This window comes from Bufo bufo, chromosome 10 (genome assembly GCF_905171765.1).
Source record: "Bufo bufo chromosome 10, aBufBuf1.1, whole genome shotgun sequence".
NCBI classification, from domain to species: domain Eukaryota; kingdom Metazoa; phylum Chordata; class Amphibia; order Anura; family Bufonidae; genus Bufo; species Bufo bufo.
This window is the reverse complement of record NC_053398.1, coordinates 57,107,585-57,131,152: the sequence shown is the minus strand read 5'-3', so window position 1 is coordinate 57,131,152 and position 23,568 is coordinate 57,107,585. Positions and strand designations below refer to the sequence as shown.

Below are 23,568 nucleotides of genomic sequence, written 5' to 3'. Positions count from 1 at the left end.
ATATGTTATAAAACTGTAATATTCATCTTCATACTGTAGTAATACTGTTTCTTTTTTTTTTTTTTTTCTGTCCCATGTGCTTTTCCTCCTGGTCTTTTTTTCACTCCTGTTTACGTTTTGTTCTTCTATTCATTTTTCCGACATTGCTTTACGTCTCATTAATTTCATATTCTGTCACCCGGACGCCACAGTCTCTTGGTATGCTGCTCTGGCACAAACATGATGTTGAACGCTCTCTTGCTGACCTTGCAAATTTTACACCATTTCCTGATGAGTGGAGTGTGGAGGATAAAGTTCTTTTTGAACAGGCATTCAGCTTTCATGGAAATGCTTCCAGCGAATACAGCAAATGGTAACCATACTATTTTACTAGTTGTACTATTACATCTGCTGTCACTACAGATTCAGCACTTCTGACTGGTTAGAGGCACATCAGAACTGATTTATGGGCTCCTGGTGTTGATACCCCATCGGTTGCTAGAACAAAGGACCTTTGCTGGTCATTAAGCCCCTGTTTGTCCTTTCCAGCTCTCCTGAAGCTAATTACACTCATTGACAATATATATATATTTTTTTAAATAGCGCACCAAGGAGTTGTTGGATTCAAATGAACCTTTGTTTATGTGAATGTAATGATGATATATGTAAATGATTACAATATTAGAGATGATTACAATATTAGAGATGATTACAATATTAGAGATTGAGGATAAGCTTATGGGGGCAAAACTGTGTAATTGAAAGGCGGTTCTAGGGCCATGTCTAGCCTGGATAAAAGGTGAGATACGGTTAATGATGGAGTCATGCAGGTTCTCTATGGTTTCCTCAGCTGGGCCTGTAGATCCTGCACACTCGTACGTTGCAGAAGCTGACATCCCTTCTGGTCCACCCCCCCCAAATGCTCAATTGGCAATGAATCTGGCGACCAGACAGGCCAAAGAATGGTTAAATTCTTGCCTATACATTCCTGGTAAATCCTTGCTGTGTATGGGCGAGAAATCTCCTGCTAGAAAAAAATGCCAGTTGGAAGCCCAGCCATTAGAGGCAATACATCTGGCTGCAGGATGTCCTGTACAGATCGCTGAGCTCTTAGTGTCCCGCTAGTGTATCACTACTAGGGGTGGCCTACTTTTGTATGCGATGGCTCCGCAGATCATCACACCAATAAATGGGGCAATGTGTCACTCCACAGCAAAGGAGGATTGAAGTGCTCACTGCAAGAAGTCCATACTCAAACCTGACTGTCAAAGGATCCAAAATAGAATCTGTAAAGATGATATGGTTCCAGTTTGTTGCAGTCAAGGTTTCTTGTTCACGACATCACTGCAAACGCTGGTGACAGTGGCTGGCTGTCAATGGTAGGACACTAAATGGGCGCTGTGATACCAAATTTTGTTCTGCTAAGCACCTTGAAATGGTGCCTAGAGACAGAGATGTGTAATGCCACCTGTGTCTAGATGTTGGACAAAGCTTTGCCTTTTTATAGCCACGGTCAGGTGACAGCCATGCTATAGTTAAACTGCTCCATAATACTCTGGCTCAGAGTTCTGTCTCTGTTCTCAGTGGGTTTGGCCAATAAAAATGTGTATGGCTAGCTTAACACAGAGGTATGTTGTTCCAGCTCCCAGATAAATTGATCCCCAGTCTGGTGAAATACTACTACTCATGGAAGAAGATCCGAAGCAGAACAAGTGTGATGGATCGGCAGGCACGTCGACTGCAGAGCAAGCGGGAGGAGGGGTGAGACAAGAATAAAAGATATAGGGGGTGATTTATCACGCCGTAGTACGCCTAAATTAGGCGTATTTCAGGCGCAGATTGTGGCGTAACAATTTTGCCGCGATATGCAACTTCTCCCTGCCCACACCAGGTCTAAAATGCAGGAGGGAAAGGGGAAGTGTGGGTAGGGAAGGGGACGGACCAGTAGGCCCGTCTCATTTACCATTTTCTATGCCCGTTTCAGGCGTAGAAAAAGGTCTAAGCCCTCATTCACATGTCAGTGTTTGGTCAGTGATTTTGTGCCAAAACCAGGTGTGGTTCTAAACACAGAACAGGTGAAGATCTTTCCCTTATACGTTTTGTCTGTGGAGGCTCCAATCAGGGTTTTGGCTCACAATCACTGATGGAAATCACTGACGTGTGAATAAGGCCTCATGCACACGACCATTGTTGTGTTCCGTTCCGCAAAATGGGGTTCCGTTGTTCCGTTTTTTTCCCCCCGTGTGTCTTCCTTTATTTTTGGAGCACCACTAGACATAAAGGAATGTAAAAAAAAGTCTGACAGGTTTGCTATGCAAATTATAGGAAAAAAACGGACGCAGATGACAATCTTGTGTGCCTCCGTGTTTTTTAGCGGTCCCATTGACTTGAATGGGTCCGCGAACCGTTTTCCGCGAAAATAATAGGACAGGTTATATTTTTTTGACGGACTGGAACCATGGATCACGGACAAGGATGGCAAACTGTGCATTAGCCGAGTTTTCAACGGACCCATTGAAAATTAATGGGTCCGCAGAAAATCACGAAACGGACACGGAATAAAACAACGGTCGTGTGCATGAGGCCTTAGGCGTAAATGTAAGACCACTCAGAAGCTGTCTTACATTTAGAACTGGCAGAGGATCCGCCGAAGTTATGAAGAGGCCGGTGCCAGCTATAGGACTTTATTAAGACCGACGTTTAAAATGGCGGTCTTAATAAATGTGCCCTATAAGACTGCCACGCATAGGAAATGCATGGGGAAGAAATTTGCAATACAGAAGGGGAATATGAAAAGGATGGTTTAAAGAGATTCTGTCACCGGATAATTCAGTGTTAAATCAGGCACAGTGCATTATAGGGGTAGCTCAGCTGAATGTAATGATATTTTTCACTTAGCAATCTGTTGCTTCATTCTGGAGAAAAAGTATTTCTAATCTGTATGCAAGTGAGAAGTTAAGTGCACTGAGGGTGGGTTCAATGACCCTTGCGCCTCCTTACTCTACCAGCACTTCCCTTTCCTTCTTTATTGGCAGGACCAGGGAGATGACTATGCAGGAACCTGGCCCTGTCAATCAAGAATATAGAGGGAGCTGGAGGACCAAGTGTGCACTAACTGGCTAGGCCCTCCCTCATTGCTCTTAACTGCTAATTAAAATATAGATTAAAAATACTTTTTCTTCTGAATAAGGCTTATGTCACACAAGTGATACAGATTCCGTAACAGTAATCAGTCGGCACTGTGATATACCTGCTGGTCGGTTCACATGTTCCAGGGATAGCGTCCCAAATTCAATTGTAGTCGAAGAAGACCGGCACTCAACACTGTTTGAAAAAGGCATATTTTTTGCCCAAACGCAACACAGTATCTATAAGATGTGACAATAAAAAACGATCTACAAATTACATCTTATAGATACTGTGTTGCGTTTGGGCAAAAAATATGCCTTTTTCAACAGTGTTGAGTGCCGGTCTTCTTCGACTACAAGTGATACAGAGTCGGGTCTGTTCACGGAAAAAACCAAAGGTTTTGCACTCAAATTGTATCAGTTTTGTCTGCGATTGTGTTCAGTGCTTGTTTTTTTTCTGCGTGGTTGCAATCAGTTTTCAATGCATTTTTCATGTACGTGAAGCGAAACTGAAGAATAACACTCAAGATCTCCTAGCAATCGACAGTGAAAAATGATATTGCTAGTAATTTTTTTAGGCTTTTGGTCCTTATAATAAATACTGATGTCTCCTCTCCCTCACAGTAATGAAGATGCAGAAGAAGTGCCTAAAATAAGCGAAAATGACTTGGATGCTGCCGACATTCGGAAGGAGGTGAGATAACGTTCTGTGGCAGCGGTGTCCTTCATTGCTTCCATTTTTAGCAGAGATTCTTTTCTAACTTATTTTACTATGTGGTTTTGCTTCATTAGCACTGCCTGTGTTTATTACTATATTTTACTTTATCTCATACTGGTTCTCACTTCATTTACTGTATTTCTGAAATGTTTTAGGACTCTCTGAAATCTGCATCCAGTGCAAAGCCTGGACCAGTCAAAAAGGAACCTGTGGTGTCTCAGTATCGACATCACCCATTACGATCCCGTCAGAGGCCACCAAAAGGCATGCATCTTGGCAAGAGTGATATTGCTGCTGTTTGTGCAAGTTCAGAAATGCCAGCACTCACTCTGAGTCAACTGGACACACAGCTTGTCTCACTTAAGGCAAGGTAGGAAAGCATTTAAGTGTTACGGTCCTAGAAAACATTCTGCAATGTACTGAACCAACGTGGCTTCCTACGTTTGTGTGTTCTTAATGTTTCTTGATCTGTTACCTGTGGTTTGTTTTTTTTCTTTCATATTCATGTACACACACATCAAATGTCCAGTAAATGCAGTGTCTGCCTTCTCCTGTGCTCATACATAGCGCTATGCAGTGAATGTGGAAGTGCAGTTGGCTATGCTGCTTCTTCTGTTGGACCCAGGGTGATCACTGAGTGATGGGTATAAGAGAGCTGCAAGGTCTCCGCAGTCCCCTAAACAGCTCTGTCTGTGTACATTACTCCCACAGGGGACGTTTTTGCCCCTGTACCTGGGGCTCCTTTTTCCTATGATTTGATCACATCTGGCGTTCCCCTGCAGCAGCAGATGTGGTCACACCTCACTGCAGGGCTGTGTAGGAGGCGGCTGATTGCTGGGCCTGCCACAGCTCCTCCCACACAGCCAGCAGCACAATGTGTGGACTGCTGTGGAACGCTGCCTCTCAGCTAAACTGTGAAGCGGATGGCTCCCTGCTTCACCATCTAAATGAACTGCCTGGGCGAGCCCTCAACCTTCTGCACCCTGGGGCAAACCCCCACCCCCCGCTACACCGCTGTCTTTGGATGCCCAAGTTACAGTGGAAATGGTGCAAAAGTCAGTGTCCCTCAGATCTTTTTAATGACCTCTTGGAATGACTTATAATGCTATTTTCAGCAGGCTGTTCTGGCATAAAATACGGGAATCAGCTGGGAAAAAAAAATTGCATGCAGCAGATTTTGTCTGACCAATTCCCGGCATATATGTGTCAACGATCGGCTGATAAATGAACAAATACTAGTTGGTCTGCTGATTGGCATCATTTGTTAGGATGTTTCATTTTGTATCGGTTTGACGAATGCGATCAACTTTTTTTTTTTTTTTGTGTAGCCCCTTGAAACAGAACAATGTCACAATGCGGTCCCCAGACTAAAAAGTTGTGCACCCCCGGTCTAGATTATTGTGCCAAGATATTGCAGGGTGTTTTAGCTGAGCCACAGTGACATGTCTAATTTCTATTTAAAACATTGCTATATAAAAACTCTAAGGATTTCGATTTTTGTGCCAATGGAGTTGGTTTGCCAGCACGTTACTTTTCGTCAATCGTGAAGAATGATGGTAATATGGAACAGCAGTGTCCCATTTTACCACTAGGTGGCAAAGAAAAAAAACGGTACGGTGCACAGCTAGACTGTAGTTACACAGTTGAGCCACGTTATTTTGACCACTTCCCACGTCAGCATCGTGTAGCTCATGAAGGAAATCACGTCATGAGCTGGCTTGGTGGGTATATAAAGTGTATGATGGGCTGTCTTCACACATCCCTTGTTATGTCATAGTTAAATGGGACAATTTATTGGATTTGCAAAAAGGGATAATTATTAAAGGGTGGCAGTATTTTTGAAACTGTGCAGTTTGTGAACTGTTATTGTGCTTCTGTGGTGAAAGTGTATTGTGGGTGGAGAAATGACACCATTGTGAATAAGCCGCATGGAAACTACGGAGCACTGCGTTCCATTGATGTGAACTTCGGCTACGAAGATGCACAAGGATGAACTGACACGCTCCAGTGTAGCAGCTCGCATCCAAAATGAACCAGGGGGCTCCAGACGTCAGTGAACTCTAATTTATATGGGGTTTCGAAGCAGACGGATGGTCACTGCACCTCTGCCAATTAAGTTGCTTAGGCAGAAAAGGCTTTTGTGTTCATGACAGTGTTGGAATTGGACCTCTGTTGATTGGCAAACTGTTGCGATGAGTATCGTTTTCTGCTTTATCGAACGGATGTATGTTGGCGATAAACATCAGAGAAAAAACGCAAGCTGGTGGAGGCAGGCCTCATGGCCTGTTGAATGTTTGTGTGTTTTTTTCTGGGCACACTTACCCACGTGGAGGAACTCTCACCGATTTGGGCTAGAAATGTCAGAAATTTTTTGGAAGAGCATGACCAAGACTTCCAAGTAACTACCCTGGCCTAATTCCTAAGACTAACCCAATTGACCATCTGAGACCACCTCAATCGTTGTGTTTAGGGATGAGTGAACCCGTGGAAGTTCGGGTTCGGCCGAACTTCTGGTCAAAGTTCGGGACCCGAACTTGACCCCGAAACTCATTAAAGTCAATGGGGACCCGAACTTTACTTTATTATTTTCCGTTATAACATGGTTGAAATGGAAATAATAGCATTAAGACAGAATGCTAAATAAATGGCCATTGAGGGGTTAAAAATAATAAAAAAGAAAAATTCACCTCATTGACTTGATCGTGCAGCCGGTATCCTCTTCTTTCTGCAGGACCTGATTTCTACATGTGTAGTGGTCATGGCTAGAACTTACTATAAAGTAAAAAATAATCATTCTAGGAATTTATTGCAGTCCAAATAATCTTCCTTGTCACAGCCAAATGTATTTTGGGATATGTTATCTTTACGTTGCAGTTTACAATGCATTGCATTTTATAGATGTGGAATATTCACTATCATTCGCTTTTCAGGTACAGAACATTAAGCAGATGAAACAGTAGTTTTAAAACAGGCTATAAATGGAGAGATAAGTGACTGAGACCCCCTGAGGTGAGATCATCCACACAGTGCCCTTTCTGCTAGCGTAACAGCATCCTGTATTTCAGTGAGCACTTTACCATTTCTTTTTTTTTTTTTCTATAGCTAAATACCAAACTGAATGCTCGCTGGACCACAGATGAGCAGCTACTTGCTGTTCAAGGTAAGTTTGTTTGGTATTAGAATTCCTACTATAACAATATGTCAGAGGATCACATCTGGGGGAGCGGTGGAACTACCCATACAATGTGCAAAGAGGAATAGTTGTTTTTTATGTTGCTGTTCTAGCCGTCAGACGATATGGTAAGGATTTTCAGGCCATCTCGGAGGTTCTGGGTATATAAAATTCCGTTCCCAGGTGAAGACTTTTTTCATAAGTTATCGTAGACGGTTTAACTTGGAAGAAGAACCTTCAAGAATGGGAAGCAGAACAGGACATTGCTCCATCTAATGCGCCGATGGGCTCCACCAGTAAGAGCACTGATACCTCTCAGACGGCCCCTGAAGATGAGGTGAGACTTATTTTACTGTATTTACCTATATACTTTTTTAGCACTTTTTTTTTTTTTTACACCTGATTTAATGATGAGCCTGAAAAAGGTCATGTATAAAGTGACTGCTCAGATATAGCATCCAGCTAGACTACATAGTTGTTTTAGTCTACTTTCACACTCGCGTTTTGGCTTTGCGTTTGTGAGATCTGTTCAGGGCTCTTACAAGTGTTCCAAAACGGATCAGTTTGCATTCTAATGCACTCTGAATGGAAACGGATCCGCTCATAATGCATCGGTTCAGTCTCCATTCCGCTTTGGAGACTGGTTTTGCTGTCCGCCTGACGAAGCAGAGCCAAACGGATCCGTCCTGGCACACAATGTAAGTCAATGGGGACGGATCCGTTTTCACTGGCACAATAGAAAATGGATCCGTCCCCCATTGACTTTCAATGGTGTTCAAGACGGGTCAGTCTTGGCTATGTTAAAAATAATACAAACAGATCCGTTCTGAACGGATGCAGACGGATCCGCACAAAACGCAAGTGTGAAAGTAGCCTAAGGGAAACCGATTGCTAGAATTTCACTACCACATAGCCATAGGCTTTTATGTTATATGTGGTTGTCAAGTGCTGTGTTCTTAGTAACCAGTCTTCAGTTTCTGATCACTCGGGTCTGCTGCTCAAGGCCAAGAAGGCAGAGGACAAAGAGGCTTGTACTTTAAGGAGGTTTCAAAGAACCCCAAAATTAGCTGAAGGCAAAGATTGTCATACAATAAAAAAAAAATACCTTACTTATATGTTACCCTGTTGTGCTGACCTACAAGTGGTCTGTTTCTGGCATTGCTGTGATGATGTGCCTGACTACCCCAGGTAACTGCTGAGGTCAGTGATTGGCTGCAGCTGTTACATGGGGTCACACGGATTGCGCATGAGTTGCCCGCCTTCAACAAATTTTTTGTGGGAGCTTGAAAAACCCCGGTGAAGCACACTACTTCTGTTAACAATACCTACAGTCTCTTGCATCTTCTTTACTCCTTTCACATCTGGATACATGTATTAGGTCATGCTCTTTATAGTCCCTTATTCTTGTCTATTATACACAGCTAAGCCCCTTTTTATATTAACGCTGCACAAGTACAGTACATCAGTGTGATAGTCTTGGGCTACTTTCACGTCTGCATTGTGCTGTCTGGTTTCGAGATCCAGCACGACTCTCGAAACCGCTGCACAACGCTTCTGTTTTGTCCCCCATACATTGTCAATGGGGACAAAGCTGAACAACTGAAACGGGAGTGCACCAGAACGCATTCCATTTCGGTTTATTGTGTTCCTAAGCAGACACCAAAACTGCAGCAAGCAGCGTCAATGGTCCTGATACAGTTTTTCCGTACACAAAAAAAACTGGACCCGGCTCCATTGACTAACAATGGATTTAGTGTTGGATGCAGCTGCTTGTATTATAATAACGGAAGCGTTGTGCTGTGGTTTTGAGATCAAATGCCGGCTCTGAAACCGGACAGCAAAAGCGCAGATTTGAAGTAGCCTTAATCTGTTCCTCCCTCAAATCTGCCCACTTATGGCATCTACAGTGGTTGTCACTTTAGGCCTCTTTGCCATTTATGTATCCAGAATACATTTAAAGAGAACAATGTTATAGAGCAGGAGGAGCTAAGCAGATTGATGTATAGTTTTATACAGAAAGACTTGTAATTTAGATTCCTCAAGGAGTGGGTCCTATCAGTGACTGACAGCCCTTCCGTCTATGATCTGTGTATACAGAGATAGCTGTCAAACACTCATAGGAGCGCCCTCCTTGACTCAAAGCCCAGAAAGAGCAAGAATTTAAATGTATAAATTACAAGTTTTATTGCATAATTTTCCCATAAAACGATCTATCAATTGCTCAGCTCCTCCTGCTCTATATTATTGTGACTGTAGCTGAAACACCATGTTCAACCTAAAAAGGTTCCCTTTAAGTTAAAAGATTTGTTGAGATAACCCCTTTAATGTCAATTACACTACCATGGAAGGTGCGAATCAAGGGCATCTGACAATGAGTCCCCACCGTTTATTTACGTATTTAGCTAGAGAATGACCTTTATACTTGAGGCTTATCTGATTGAGACTGGACAGAGACCTATTAGTTCTTTGCATGCCATAAAAAGTTGATGCGGTTCTCCAATATTATATGTTGTGGTTAATGCATTGTGTCTGGAATGCTTTGAGGTGACCTGCAAGTAACAATGCTGTCATTATAAAAACATGCGTTTCTTGTCTTGGACCCAATAATTAACAAATACAATGGAAATGTCAAAAAACCTAAATCAACTTATTTGTCTACAGGTACAAATCACATCAGTATCCTCTACCACACAAACTGTAACGATAACTACCACAGCGCCACCTACCACTGCCACTTTGTCTCTTCCACCTCCACTTCTGCGTCCAGCCCTGCCATCAGCTCCCACACTGCATCGTCAGCCACCTCCACTCCAACCAGGACGCCTACCTTCAACCTCGTCCTCCGCCTCTTGTGGCCCCAGCTCCCCGGCAGAGCCCCTCGATGGACCACCTGCCCTATTAGGAAATCATGCGAGCCAGCCTTCTCATGAAGAATGCTCTTACGTTTTCTATGACAATTTGTGAATGGGGAGGGTTTATTTATGGGGTAGCACTGAAATAGTAGTATTTAAACATCTAACCTGTGAAACAAAATCATCTATTTCAAAGGATCAGCACTAAAACATTGTGCGGGCAGGGAGCCCTTTTACAGCAGGATGCGCAATCATGTGGATGTATGGATCAGAGAGCACAAAAACGGACTCCTAATCAGTGCAACTAAGAAGGGAATCTTTTTTTCAATATTGCATTGAATGTGTTTCTATGTACTTGCTGTCGTCCTCTTATGGATCAGTTGAACTTGTACAAGACTTTTTTTCCCCCTTTGTGGATGTGTCCTATGTAGCAGTAATACATTTACTTGAAAAGTAAAATGTCTACAGCTGTGGGGAAAAGTAATGGCCCTGTGTCTCCAAGATGGCTGTGTTTCAGCTTCTGCACAAGCTCTTGATGGTGAGTTTTTAAGCTTATTTCTCAGGTTGGTGTCATTAAACAAAAAAATGGTGGTGTGACCGTGTTGTTCAGCCATGCTAGGATACACTTATTTGGTATGTAGTAGTGAATTTTAGCTTTGTGAATAGTCCATTAATAAAATCAATTTGTTTCTTAATGTCGTATCAGTTTAGTCTTTGTGTTCAGATATGATGACACGCTTCCCTGTTCACTATAGGGTTATGACTGAAATGCCCTGACTTATACTCATGTTGTCTTCATGCATAAAAGATCAGTGAAGAGCCTTGGAGAATTTGAAGGTATACAAATAGAAATGATCCTGTGAAGGATGGTTTGTCACAGTTATGATCGGTTGCATGGTGGTTCGGTTCTCCTGCATACACTTCGTGTGGTCTGCTGGTCACATGGTATTAGACATTTACGTAGCTCCTGCCCGAATGCGTAAGTGCTGCTGTTTGCATTACCTTTCATTAGGTTAGTGTTCTGTGTACAAATCAGTTAGCAGTACTGGTTCTTCCACAGTCAACACTTGCCCAAGAACTGTTCGTTTAAAGTCTGTATCACTATCTTCGTCCATTGGTTAACTTGTCAGCCACATAATTGGAATTTGGCTACAAATTGGTCCATTCTTATGCTGACTGAGAAATTTAGGGGTGAAGGCAGTGTGGGCTAAAGAGACATTTATTCAAAGCACACAGCCCTCTGGTATTAACTAGTGCTTGAGCGAACTTGTGTTTTCAAGTTCAGCATACAAGGTTTGGGTTATCTAAGAATTCTGTTATGGTCCACGGTAGCAGAATACATAATGGAATTCTTAGATACCCCGAACTTAAAAACACAAGTTCGCTCATCCCTAGTATTAACCCATCAGGTGCTCTCCAATGTTGCCCTACATTCACAGTCACTGTTTGATCAGTTATTTCAATCGGTGATTGTGAGCCCAAAAACAGGTTCCAATCCTTTCCATTATACTTGTCTCTGTGTAGCTCAGCATGGTTTTGTCTCACAATCGCTGAAGTAAATCACTGACTAACACTGACTGTGCCTTACTGAAATGGTGTGTTTTAAGGGCATCAACTATCTTTTCCCATTGTCCATGAGAAGCAGCAGGTAATGTTATAATCTCCTTGGCACAAAGTGTGTAGGTTCCAGTGGAGGATCATGTCTACTGTTTTATTTATTAGCTAATTTGCTCTGGATAACCTTTCTGAATGTAATTTCTCTACTAAAGATCAGTGCTTCCTCCATAATTTGAACTATTTTACTATGGCTTCACAGCAGGAGTATGTTGGGTACAGATTTCTTTTTCCTACTGTTCTACTTATGGAGGGTTGTGATGTTAACTCAATTTCTTGCTGTTGCATTTCCCTCCAGTGCCCCAAATATGCTGGCCAATAGCACTTATAAAACTTTTTTTTTTTGCATTTTAAAGAGGACCTGTCACCACTCCTGACATGCCTGTTGTAATAGCTTCATGTATTTCCCCATGTAATAATTTTGGAACAATCTATTCTTATAACTGTATGGGATGCCTTTCCTTTATTATTTCTACTAGAAGTTATGGATGAATTGCTAGCAGTCTGCAGTAATGTTACAGAGGGGTGGTAACCAGTTGGGGGCGTGTACCTGCACAGACTCACTCTATCCAATCAGTGATGTCATTGTCAGACTGTGCAGGGACACACACCCAACTTGTTACCACCCTCTGATACCATTACTGCAGGATGCTAGCAATTCATTCATAACTTCTAGTAGCAATAAAAAGGAATGGCACAACATAAGAGCCATAAGAATACAGGCATGTCAGGAGTGGTGAAAGGTCGTTTCCTGGCAGCCTTTGCAACCTTGTCGTGTTGTGTTTTTTTTTTTTATTTTTTTTCTCTTATTGCAGCATGTCTTGAGTGTGGCATTTTTTTTTAGCCTGTTTCCATAGAATGAAATATATACACTCACCTAAAAAATTATTAGGAACACCATACTAATACGGTGTTTGGACCCCCTTTTGCCTTCAGAACTGCCTTAATTCTACGTGGCATTTATTCCACAAGGTGCTGATTGCATTCTTTAGAAATGTTGGCCCATATTGATTGGATAGCATCTTGCAGTTGATGGAAGATTTGAGGGAATGCACATCCAGGGCACGAAGCTCCCGTTCCACCACATCCAAAGATGCTTATTGGGTTGAGATCTGGTCGACTGTGGGGGCCATTCTTAGTAACAGTGAACTCATTGTCATGTTCAAGAAACCAATTTGAAACGATTCGAGCTTTGTGACATGGATGCATTATCCTGCTGGAAGTAGCCATCAGAGGATGGATACATGTTCTCATTCTGTTTACGCCAAATTCGGACTCTACATTGAATGTCTCAACAGAAATCGAGACTCATCAGACCTGGCAACATTTTTCCAGTCTTCAACAGTCCAATTTTGGTGAGCTTGTGCAAATTGTAGCCTCTTTTTCCTATTTGTAGTGGAGATGAGTGGTACCCGGTGGGGTCTTCTGCTGTTGTAGCCATCCGCCTCAAGGTTGTGCGTGTTGTGGCTTCACAAATGCTTTGCTGCATACCTCGGTTGTATGAGTGGTTATTTCAGTCAACGTCGCTCTTCTATCAGCTTGAATCAGTCGGCCCATTCTCCTCTGACTTTAGCATCCACAAGGCATTTTTGCCCACAGGACTGCCGCATACTGGATGTTTTTCCCTTTTCACACCATTCTTTGTAAACTCTAGAAAAGGTTGTGCGTGAAAAATCCAGTAATGAGCGATTGTGAAATACTCAGACGGCCCGTCTGGCCACCAACCAAACATGCCACGCTCAAAATTGCTTAAATCGCCTCTCTTTCCCATTCTGACATTCAGTTTGGAGTTCAGGAGATTGTCTTGACCAGGACACCCCCCTAATGCATTGAAGCAAACTGCCATGTGATTGGTTGACTAGATAATTGCATTAATGAGAAATAGAAACAGGTGTTCCTAATAATTCTTTAGGTGGGTGTATATATAGTGTGACAATCCACTCTAACTCCTGTTATAGGAGCATGGACGACAGAAAGGATGGATTCTGTACATAACTGAGCTGAATAGAGCCCACGGGCCCCATAGACTATAATGGGATCCATTATGTTTCGCTCAGAGAGATTTTTGAGCGGAGACAAAAGTCCTGCATGCACAACTTTTGTCTCCGCTACAAAATCTTCCTCTGTGCGGGAAACCTAACGGACCTATAACTGAAAACTGCCCCATTAAAGGGGTTTTCTTGGTGTTTTATACTGATGGCCTATCCCAACGGAGAGGTCATCAGTATTCTGGTGGAGGTCTGAACCTGGGACCCCCATCGATCAGCTGTTTCAGAAGGCAACGACGCTCCTGTGAGGGCTGCGACCTCCTCTCAGCTTTCCATTGGCAGTGATGTCACATTCATTGATCAAGTGGCCTAGGAGCAACTCTGCTCCATAGAAGTGAATAGGGCTGAGCTTGATACCGAGCACAGCCATAGACTGTGTATGGCGCTGTGCTTCAGTTGAGAGAAGCTGCGGCGCTCACAGGAGAGCGATGCCTTCTCAACATTTTATTTATTTATTTTTATATTGATATAGCTGTATAAGGGCAAGTAATTTTTTTTATGTCACCATTTTGTGTACATTGGATGAATTGTATAATTTTGGGGGTGACAAAAAACATGGTGTGATTATGCATGGTTTTTCCATGTGTATTTTGTGCAGAAAAACGACAGTACCAGCAAAGTGTATGGATTAGACAAATCTCATGTAATCTTTGCTTTTTTTTTTTTTGGTGCGGAAATTGACCTGCCGTGTGGACTTTGAAATCTGCAACATGTCAACTGTTGCTTTTCTCATGTGCGAATTTTACCCCTTTTCAGTCGGAAGATGATCTGTGGAAAATCACACCAAAATGTGGATTTACGTGATATTATTTTTTTTGTGTGTGGGGGATTCTGAACATAAATCTGCCACCATTGTGACAGCCACATTTAACACGGACGAGAATTCTGTGCGGGTGCAATGCGTGAGGGTGAACGCATTGCACCCGCACTGAATCCGGACCCTATTCACTTCAATGGGGCTGTTCAGATGAGCGGTGATTTTCACGCATCACTTGTGCGTTGCGTGGAAATCGCAGCATGTTTATATTCTGCGTTTTTCACACAACGTAGGCCCAATTGAAATGAATGGGTCTGCGTGAAAATCGCAAGCAAGATGCGGTAGCGATTTTCACGCATGGTTGCTAGCAGATGATGGGGATGAGCAACCCCATTAAATCACTGTTTTATTTTCCCTTATACATGGTTATAAGGGAAAATAATAGCATTTTTAATAAAGATTACTTACTAAAATGTTCCTTGAGGGGTTAAAATAAATAAATAATTAACTCCCCTCATCCACTTGTTCGCGCAGCCGCCATAGTCTCTTTCAGGACATGCAAAAGGACCTTTGACGTAATCGCGCTCACCAGGGGCGTAAGCTAGAAATGCATGGGCCCCATAGCAAAAATAATTTATGCCCCCCCTCCCCCCCACCAGTGCCATCCACAGATCCCCCTCCCCTAAATAGTGCCATCCACAGATCCCCCTCCCCGACGCTCACAGGAGCACATTTATAAACTAATTAGTAACTTGAACTTTAATCATTGACAGTGCTGATCTCTTTACTTGCATTGGATACCTTAGCTCTGGTAACGGTACAGCAGGCAGTGCGGGGGGCGGCGCTCACATCACGTCACGCGCCGCCTAGTGGAAGGAGCAGGCGTTGTGATGTCAGTGAGTGAGCGCCGCCCCCCCACACTGCCTGCTGTTACCGTAGCTAAGACAGAGTAAGGTATCCAATGCAGTAAAGAGATCAGCATTCAGCACTGTCAATGATTAAAGTTCAAGTTACTAATTAGTTTATAAATGTGCTCCTGTGAGCGGCGTGGCCACTGTATATTCTAACCCCCAGGCAAGCGTCCCTGTCACCATGGGAACGCCTGGGGGTTAGAATATGATCGGATCTTCCTTACTCAGTGGCCTGGCTGGAGCCTCCCCAGCCTCTGTGTCGGCCCGGCCCGTGCGTGTCCTGACTCCTCCCCAGCCAAGCCTGAGCCGCGGACCGCCGTCGTCCCGCCCACTACACCTAGTGTGATGGGCAGGCGGTCCGCGGCTCGGGCTGGCTGCTGTTTGTAGTGTGTGTGTGTGTGTGTGTGTGTGTGTGTGTGTGTGTGTGTGTGTGTGTAAAAAATAAAAAAACATAAAATCAACAGAAGGCGGCCCGGACGGGCCCCCAGTGGCATAGGACCCCATAGCACTTCTATGGCGATCACCATGTGGTGACGTCAGCCCAGGTCCTGCTAAAAGAAGATAGAAAGGATTACATGATCAAAGGTCCTTTTTGCAGGTCCTGAAAGAAGACTGTGCTGGCTGTGCGAACAAGTGGATGTGAGTTGAGTTTTATTTTTTTTAACCCCTCAAGGCACATTTTAGTTAAGCATTCTGTATTAAGAATGCTATTTTATCTTATAACCATGTTATAAGGAAAATAATAAAATGAATAGAACACCTAACTCTTCACTGAAGTTCGGGTATGGGTAACAAATTAAGTTGATTCTCACGCGCGTGCAAAAAAAACTGAACGTTGGAACGCAAATCGCAGTCAAAACTGACTGCAATTGCGTGCCTACTCGCACAGTTTTCCTGCAATGCACACGCAACGCATCCGGAGCAATCGGGGACCGTCCGTGTGAAAGAGCTTAAGAGGTTTTCATTTACTTTTAACTTCATTATGCGGGGTGGTAGTATGATTATGGAGATAACCATATAAATTTGTATGTTTAACTACTTTTAAAAAAATTGCATCACCCTATGTGATATCCCATAACTGTTTTCTGCTGTGTGAAGGCTCATTTGTGCTGGTATGAGCTATAGTTTTACGGATTCCATTTTTGGTACATTGGAGCTTTTGATTATTTATTTAAAGACAACTCTGGCATTGGCAGATTTTTTTTTTATAGCATTCACCATGCAGGTTAAATAATGGAATATTTTAATACAGTCCTGATCAAAAGTTTAAGACCACTTGAAAAATGTCAAAAAAATCATATTCCGCATGGCTGGATCTTAAGATTCCAAGTAGAGCTTCAACATGCAAACAAGAAGAAATGGGAGTGAGACAAAACATTTTTTGAGCATTCAATTTAATGAAAACAACGAATAAACTGAACCGGCTGTTTTCAGCTGATCAAAAGTTTAGGACCACACCTCCAAAAAAAAAAACTAAACTGACTCAAAACAGAATCCAACTTCCAAACATGAACTCAGTAATGAGTAGCTCCGTCGTTATTGTTTATCACTTCAGAAATTCATTTCGGCATGCTTGATGCAAGCGTTTCCATGAGGTGAGTGGGAACATTTCTCCAAGTGGTGAAGACGGCCGCACGAAGGCCATCTACTGTCTGGAACTGTTGTCCATTTTTGTAAACTTCCCTTGCCATCCATCCCAAAGGTTCTTAATTGGATTTAGATCAGGGGAACACGCAGGTTGGGCCAAAAGAGTGATGTTATTCTCCTGGAAGAAGTCCCTTGTCCTGCGGGCATTGTGTACTGTAGCGTTGTCCTGTTGAGATACCCAGTCGTTACCACACAGACAAGGGCCCTCAGTCATGAGGAATGCTCTCTGCAACATTGGACATAGCCAGCGGCCGTTTGACGCCCCTGCACTTCCTGAAGCTCCATTGTTCCACTGAAGGAAAAAGCACCCCAGACCATTATGGCGCCCCCTCCACTGTGGCGTGTAGAAAACATCTCAGGTGGGATCTGCTTGTCATGCCAGTAACGTTGGAAACCATCAGGACCATGAAGGCTAAATTTTTTCTCATCAGAGAATAAAACTTTCTTCCACCTTTGAATGTCCCATGTTTGGTGCTCTCTTGCAAAGTCCAAATGAGTAGTTCTGTGGCGTTCAAGGAGACAAGGTCTTTGAAGACGTTTTGAAGCCCTTCAGTCTCAGATGCAGTCAGCACCAGTAAGGGCCTTAATTTGGGTCGAGGATCGTCCAGTGTCTTGACGGACAGCCAATTGGATCCTCCGGCTCAGTGCTGATGAAATTTTTTTGGGTCTTCCACTTTACTTTTTTGTTCCATAACCCTCAGGATCATTTAAGAAATTCAAATGAGAGACCCTGCTTATGCAGTTCAACAACCCGACCACATTCAAAAAAAGGGAGAGTTTCTTTGCCTTTGCCATCACAACGTGTGACTACCTGACAGAAAATGACAATGAATCCACATCTTTGCATAGATTTGGCCTTTTAAAGGTATGTGGTCCTAAAATTTTGATCAGCTGAAAAACAGCCTGTTTCAGTTTAATCACTATTTTCAATTAATTCAATGCTCATATATTTTTTTTTTGTCTCTCTCATTTCTTCTTGTTGCATGTTGAAGCTCTACTTGGAACCTCGTTAAGATCCAACAATGTAAAATATGATTTTTTGCCATTTTCAAGTGGTCTTAAACTTTTAATCAGGACTGTATATTGTATAGCTATGTCCACATTGACCCCAAATTATGTTTATCTAATAGAAATATGATCGCTTGTACTATACACTGTAAAAACTTACAGGCAGGCTGTAATAGTGGCCAGGACATAGAAGGCCCTCATGTATAAAAGGGGTATTCCCATCACATACAATGGGGGCATATGGCTAGGATATGCCCCCCATTGTCTGATAGGTGCAGGTCCCACCTCTGGGACCCGCACCTACAACAAGAATGGAGCAGGGAGAGCTGTGAAGTGAATAGAAGCGCACTGCGCGGCCCCCCTACTCCCATCATTTCTGTGGGGGCAGACGGAAATGGCCGATACACCGCTCGGCTATTTTCTGCAGCCCCATAGAAAGGGAGGAGGGTGGCTGCGCAGTGCGCCCTCTGTTCATTTCTCCGCTCCGTTCTCATTGTAGGTGCGGGTCCCAGAGGTGACTAGCAATATGCCCCCATTGTCTGACATGGCAAAAACCCCTTTAAACAAGGCAGTACAGTTCTGGGCACCAGGCCACAAAAAGGATGTTTTGTAGATGGAGAGAGTAGAAAGGAGCATGGAGGGTCTTAGTTATGAGGAAAGATTATAAGAATTAAATAAAATTTATTTAGGTCTTGAAGAGACATCTAAGAGGGGACATGATTAAGCTGTACATAAATATGGTGAAAAGCAGTTCAATGTAAAATGCCCTCAAAAGACAAGGGGGCGCTGCCTCCGACTGGAGAAGAAAAAGTTCAGTCTCCAGAAGCGTCAAAGCTTCTTTACTGTAAGAACTGTGGAATAGACTACATCCAGAGTGTGGTAACGGCAGGAACAGAGATGAATCTTAAAAGTAAGAATTAATGCTTATGAAAATGTGTAAAAAAAAACAGTCTCGCTTCCTTCTGGGATTCGCGTCCCTATCTATCCCTTGGTAGACTTGATGGACTTGTGTCTTATTTCAACTGTAATAACTATGCCTTGCCAAGCACTCCCCCTGTGATTCAGTTTTCGGGGTGCTGATAAGAAGACAGAGGGAGCCTGCTCCTTCTTATACTACTTCGATGCTTTGGACTATAGAGCAGAGGGGGTTAAACTGCTGGGCCTGGATTATCTCTCTGACGGTGAAAGCCAAGTGCCTGCTGTATATACAGCCGGCACCTGCAAGCAATGGTGTGGGCCTGCTCCTGAGCCCATGCAAACACCATGATGTACTACTATGGCACAAGCGCTGTGACACTGAGCAGCAGGGGCTGGCCAATTTCTAAAACTATTTGCAAATCGGTGTTGTGACCTAAGGTCTTCCCCTACCGCACACTAGGCCCTCAGCCGTGGTCTATATAAACACCTGCATTCCTCAGCTGCTGTGTCCATAGGGCACAACATGGCAGCAGTGATGTGATCTACCCATGTCCTCCGCTTTGTGCTGACAAGACAGATGTCACCCGTGCCCCCTCCAAAGCAGAGAAGTAGACCACCACACAATTCATAAAACATGTAAGCCTGAAACTAACCAACAGATCTTCTAGTCTTCTTGAATCTTAGCCTGAGCTGAAGATGAGCTGGGCCTTCTACTGTGTTTTTTTAAATTTTTATTCCACAATTAACAGGCGTGTTCATATTAATACTGGTGAACTTATTCTCAGGATAGCCCAACAGTTCGGTGGGTCTAACCCCCAGCACCCCCACCTGTCAGATATTTGAAAATGCTGTGTGCTCTATGATAGACAGCTGCAATTAGTACTCTGCATACCTGTTCAATTCACTTGAATGAGGAGCTGCAGTACCACTCACAGCCACTACAACATTTATGGCACTGTGCCTGGTAGCGAATAGCTGATGTGCAGGGGTGCCAATAGTTGGGCCCCAGAGATCCAATACTGAGCACCTGCCTTGAGAATTGGTCCTTACTATTAAAATCCCAGAGAACCCTTTCAACCCCCCCAAATTGTAGAGATCCAGTTCTCCATATTTTCAAATCTTACCTTTTCTCAGTTGGTCTAGTCCTGTACCTTCTCTGGACACAGAACTCAGTTGAGCATCCACTTGGTTATGACACATACTCGTGGCAATATAAAGAGTGGAACAGCACAGGTCATGTATTTTTCCTAAAATTCTCTTTTCTGCCTCAGCTTCTGAAATATTTGAATACATTTTCAGTACACAGCTTCTTACAATATTAAAGAATTTTTCATTGGTTTTAATAAAGCTGTGGCTTTTATTATAAAGAGTGCATGAGCAATTTGCTTTTGAAAAGTAACATACAGTAGCATTGCAATTGCGGAGGACTATTGGGTGGGCATCACCGATGTACATTTGTGCTGCAGAATACTGGCAAGTTGGTGAAAGCACCAGCACCAGCGTTTCAGCCCTCCCAAGATGCTTTGCACTCTTAGGTTTCTTCCTGACGGGGTTATGGGATTTGACATCTTCAATCTGCTCCTGCTGAACAATGCAAAAGAAAAATACACTTCCATTGATGATCTGCAGCTCTAATCCTGAGTGCTGAAACAATGTCATTAACCACAGAAATCGAGAATGTGTTGAAATTATCTGGAACCAGCTCCTATAAATAAAGCTGAGCAGCTCATTTAGATTTTTTAAAAATCCTGATGAACCAGGAATTGCTCAAATCAGATATTGTACACTACTCCTCATCATTAACCAAAAACCTAAAAAAAAAAAAAACAACAACTTATAGACCTATCATAACATAATATATAGTTACTGGAGAATTCTATAAAACAGAACACAAACATGAAGTATCTGCACATGGGAGTGTAGTTTAGGCTACTTTCACACTAGCGTTCGGGTGTCCGCTCGTGCGCACCGTTTGAAGGGGGCTCACGAGCGGCCCCGAACGCATCCGTCTGGCCCCAATGCATTCTCAGTGGAGGCGGATCCACTGAGAATGCATCCGCCTGCCAGCGTTCAGCCTCCGCCTCAGTGAGCGGACACCTGAACGCTGCTTGCAGCGTTCGGGTGTCCGCCTGCCGTGCGGATCCGTCCAGACTTACATTGTAAGTCAATGGGGATGGATCCGCTTGAAGATGACACAATCTTCAAGCGGATCCGTTCCCCATTGACTTTCAATGTAAAGTCTGAACGGATCCGCTCAGACAACTTTCACACTTAGAAAATTTTCTAAGTTTTAATGCAGACGCATCCGTTCTGAACGGATGCGAACGTCTGCATTATCGGAGCGGATCCGTCTGATGAAACATCAGACGGATCCGCTCCGAACGCTAGTGTGAAAGTAGCCTTATGTGCATTGTTGAGTGGGTTTCACCATTTCCACACCAAATCCCACGTGTTACTTGTGGATTTTCCCCGATCTTACTCTTTGCACTGCAGTGGGTTAAATCTGCACCAAACATCCACACAAACACATTACCCTGCTGTGGCTGCAGCCAGTTATTTCTGCACGGTCTACTGGTAATGTATTATGCTGCAGACTTTCCAAATAAAAATCCACTTGGGTAATACACGTGTGTGGATTTTGTGACAGATTTTGCATTGCGAAGGGTGAAATCTGTAGTCAATCCACAAACAATTGACATGGTGTGAATTCCAAAATCTGCACCACAGATCAATTTCAGCCAGTAAAAAAAAAAAATGTACAAAAGATTTTGAAAATCTCATCTCTTTAGCTTGTACTGTAATACACTGCAGATTCTCAACACAAAATCAGTGTGTAATCTAACCCAAGGGCACACACTGCAGCTGCAAATTTCTGCAGATTAAATGAGCTGAAGCATGTATGGCATTTGCCATGTGAAGGAAACGGCACCACAACATCTGAATATATCTTAAAGGAAATGTGTCACCAATACACACCCTTTTTTTCTAATCTGATATTATTTACTTATTACAAATGTCTTTTATTCTATTTTCTGAACAGGATTATGGGGGCTGCCATCTTGCCTGAGATGTTCCTAACAGCATTTACATAAAACAAAAATTGCTTTAGGGCAGGGCCACAGACAATGGTCAGGAGGGACCTCATTGACTTCTATGGGAGAGTTTTCTGGACATGCTTTGTGACCTGTGCAGAGGTCATTGTACAAGGAAAGACTAGATAAGCTCTGACAATCACCTATTGTGAACGGTGAATCCTGTCTTATCTATACACAGAGGTGATAACATTACAGGCGTTTTTGCTCTCCGTTTGTGAGATCCGTTCAGGGCTCTCACAAGCGGTCCAAACCAGTTCAGTATGCATTCTAAATGGAAACGGATCCGCTCAGAATGTATCCGTTTGCCTCCGTTCCGTCTCCATTCCGCTTTGGAGATGGACACCAAAACACTGCTTGCAGCGTTTGGGTGTCCGTCTGACGAAACTGAGCCAAACGGATCCGTCCTGGCACACAATGTAAGTCAATGGGGACAGATCAGTTTTCACTGACAATAGAAAACAGATTGGTCCTCCATTGACTTTCAATGGTGTTCAAGGGTTAATGGTTTCAAGCTTAAATCTATGAGTTTGAGTGTTTAAGATGGCTACGGACATTATTATTGATTGCCATTACTAGTGCGAGAGCTCCGCAAGTATAGGAATAGAGGGACAGGGATCATGTCTATTTAGGCCATTATTTTATTGATAGTAGTTGATATGTATTTTTATTAAATTGTGTGCATTTATTTGTGGTACATAGCTGGTCATTTGTTTGCTTTTTCTAATTGATAAGCTAAGTGGTTTAGCGGACCAGACTATACCGCAGTGAGCGCTTGTGTTATTTTCTTGTGTGTGACTAGTTATAATAAAGAAATGTTACTTATACAATGGTAAAGCTTTATTAAGTTCTTGAATGCATATATTTGGAGGGACGACGACCTTAATATTTGTGCATATCGTGAGCAGTGTGTAAGTTGGATTTCTTATTAGAATAAAATCCAGGTTTTTATTGATATTAATTTCATGAATATACAGAACGCATTTCAAGCAGGGCCAAAATGCATCCTGTATTTTCTTTATGAAATTAATACAATAAAAACCTACTGAGATCATACAGCAGCTGCTGGGATTCCTTCGCTACATATATTCGATCTCTTCCTTCCAGCTGCAGCTTCATATACAGATCGGGTGCTGGGCAGTTTCTGGATAAAAAAAAGTCATGGTATGAAATTTGAATTGTTCCAAAGGCTCATAACTCAATAAGAAGCTGTAATATGGTTTTGTGTGGGTCAGAGCTGAACCCGGACATACCCATATTTTCACCCAGGCAGCCCCCCTGATGTTGGCATTGGAGCATCTCATGCTCTGATGCGCTCCCTTGCCCTCCGCTAGATCGCGCAGGGCAAGGGCTCTTGTGTCTACAATAGCACACTGCCGGGCGTAGGCTTCCACCCGGCAGTGTGTTCAGTGACGTCACCGGCTCTGATGGGCATGCTTTAGCGCTGCCCTAGCTGTTTTACTGGCTAGAGCAGCACTAAAGCCCGCCCATCAGTGCTGCTCCGATGCTCAAGTCAGGGGGGCTGCCTGGGTGAAAATGGAGGTATGTCCGGGCTCAGCTCTGAACCCGGACAACCCCTGTAAATATCAGATAAACAGGATCAAACATCTTGCAGATCAGCTGTTCAGGAATAGCTGAGGGGCCGGAACTACACAGGTCCACCCATCGTGGACAGGACTGGTCACAGCGGTGCTGTTCCCAACAGATGGTGCTGTGTAGTTATG

The 23,568-nt window shown here is 43.2% G+C and overlaps 1 protein-coding gene across 1 annotated transcript in view; it reads left to right on the top strand.

Moving 5' to 3' along the window:
* RCOR2 (REST corepressor 2) overlaps nucleotides 1–10,512 on the top strand; it is a 42,072-nt gene extending 31,560 nt beyond the window's left edge. Inside the window, 12 exon segments of the mRNA XM_040408910.1 lie at nucleotides 192–327; nucleotides 330–352; nucleotides 1,622–1,740; nucleotides 3,732–3,801; nucleotides 3,981–4,190; nucleotides 6,928–6,985; nucleotides 7,111–7,160; nucleotides 7,163–7,231; nucleotides 7,233–7,334; nucleotides 9,659–9,823; nucleotides 9,825–9,878; nucleotides 9,881–10,512. Coding sequence (XP_040264844.1) covers nucleotides 192–327; nucleotides 330–352; nucleotides 1,622–1,740; nucleotides 3,732–3,801; nucleotides 3,981–4,190; nucleotides 6,928–6,985; nucleotides 7,111–7,160; nucleotides 7,163–7,231; nucleotides 7,233–7,334; nucleotides 9,659–9,823; nucleotides 9,825–9,878; nucleotides 9,881–9,961 — 1,137 coding nt within the window. The 3' untranslated portion in view covers nucleotides 9,962–10,512.
* Nucleotides 10,513–23,568: the final 13,056 nt, after the last annotated feature.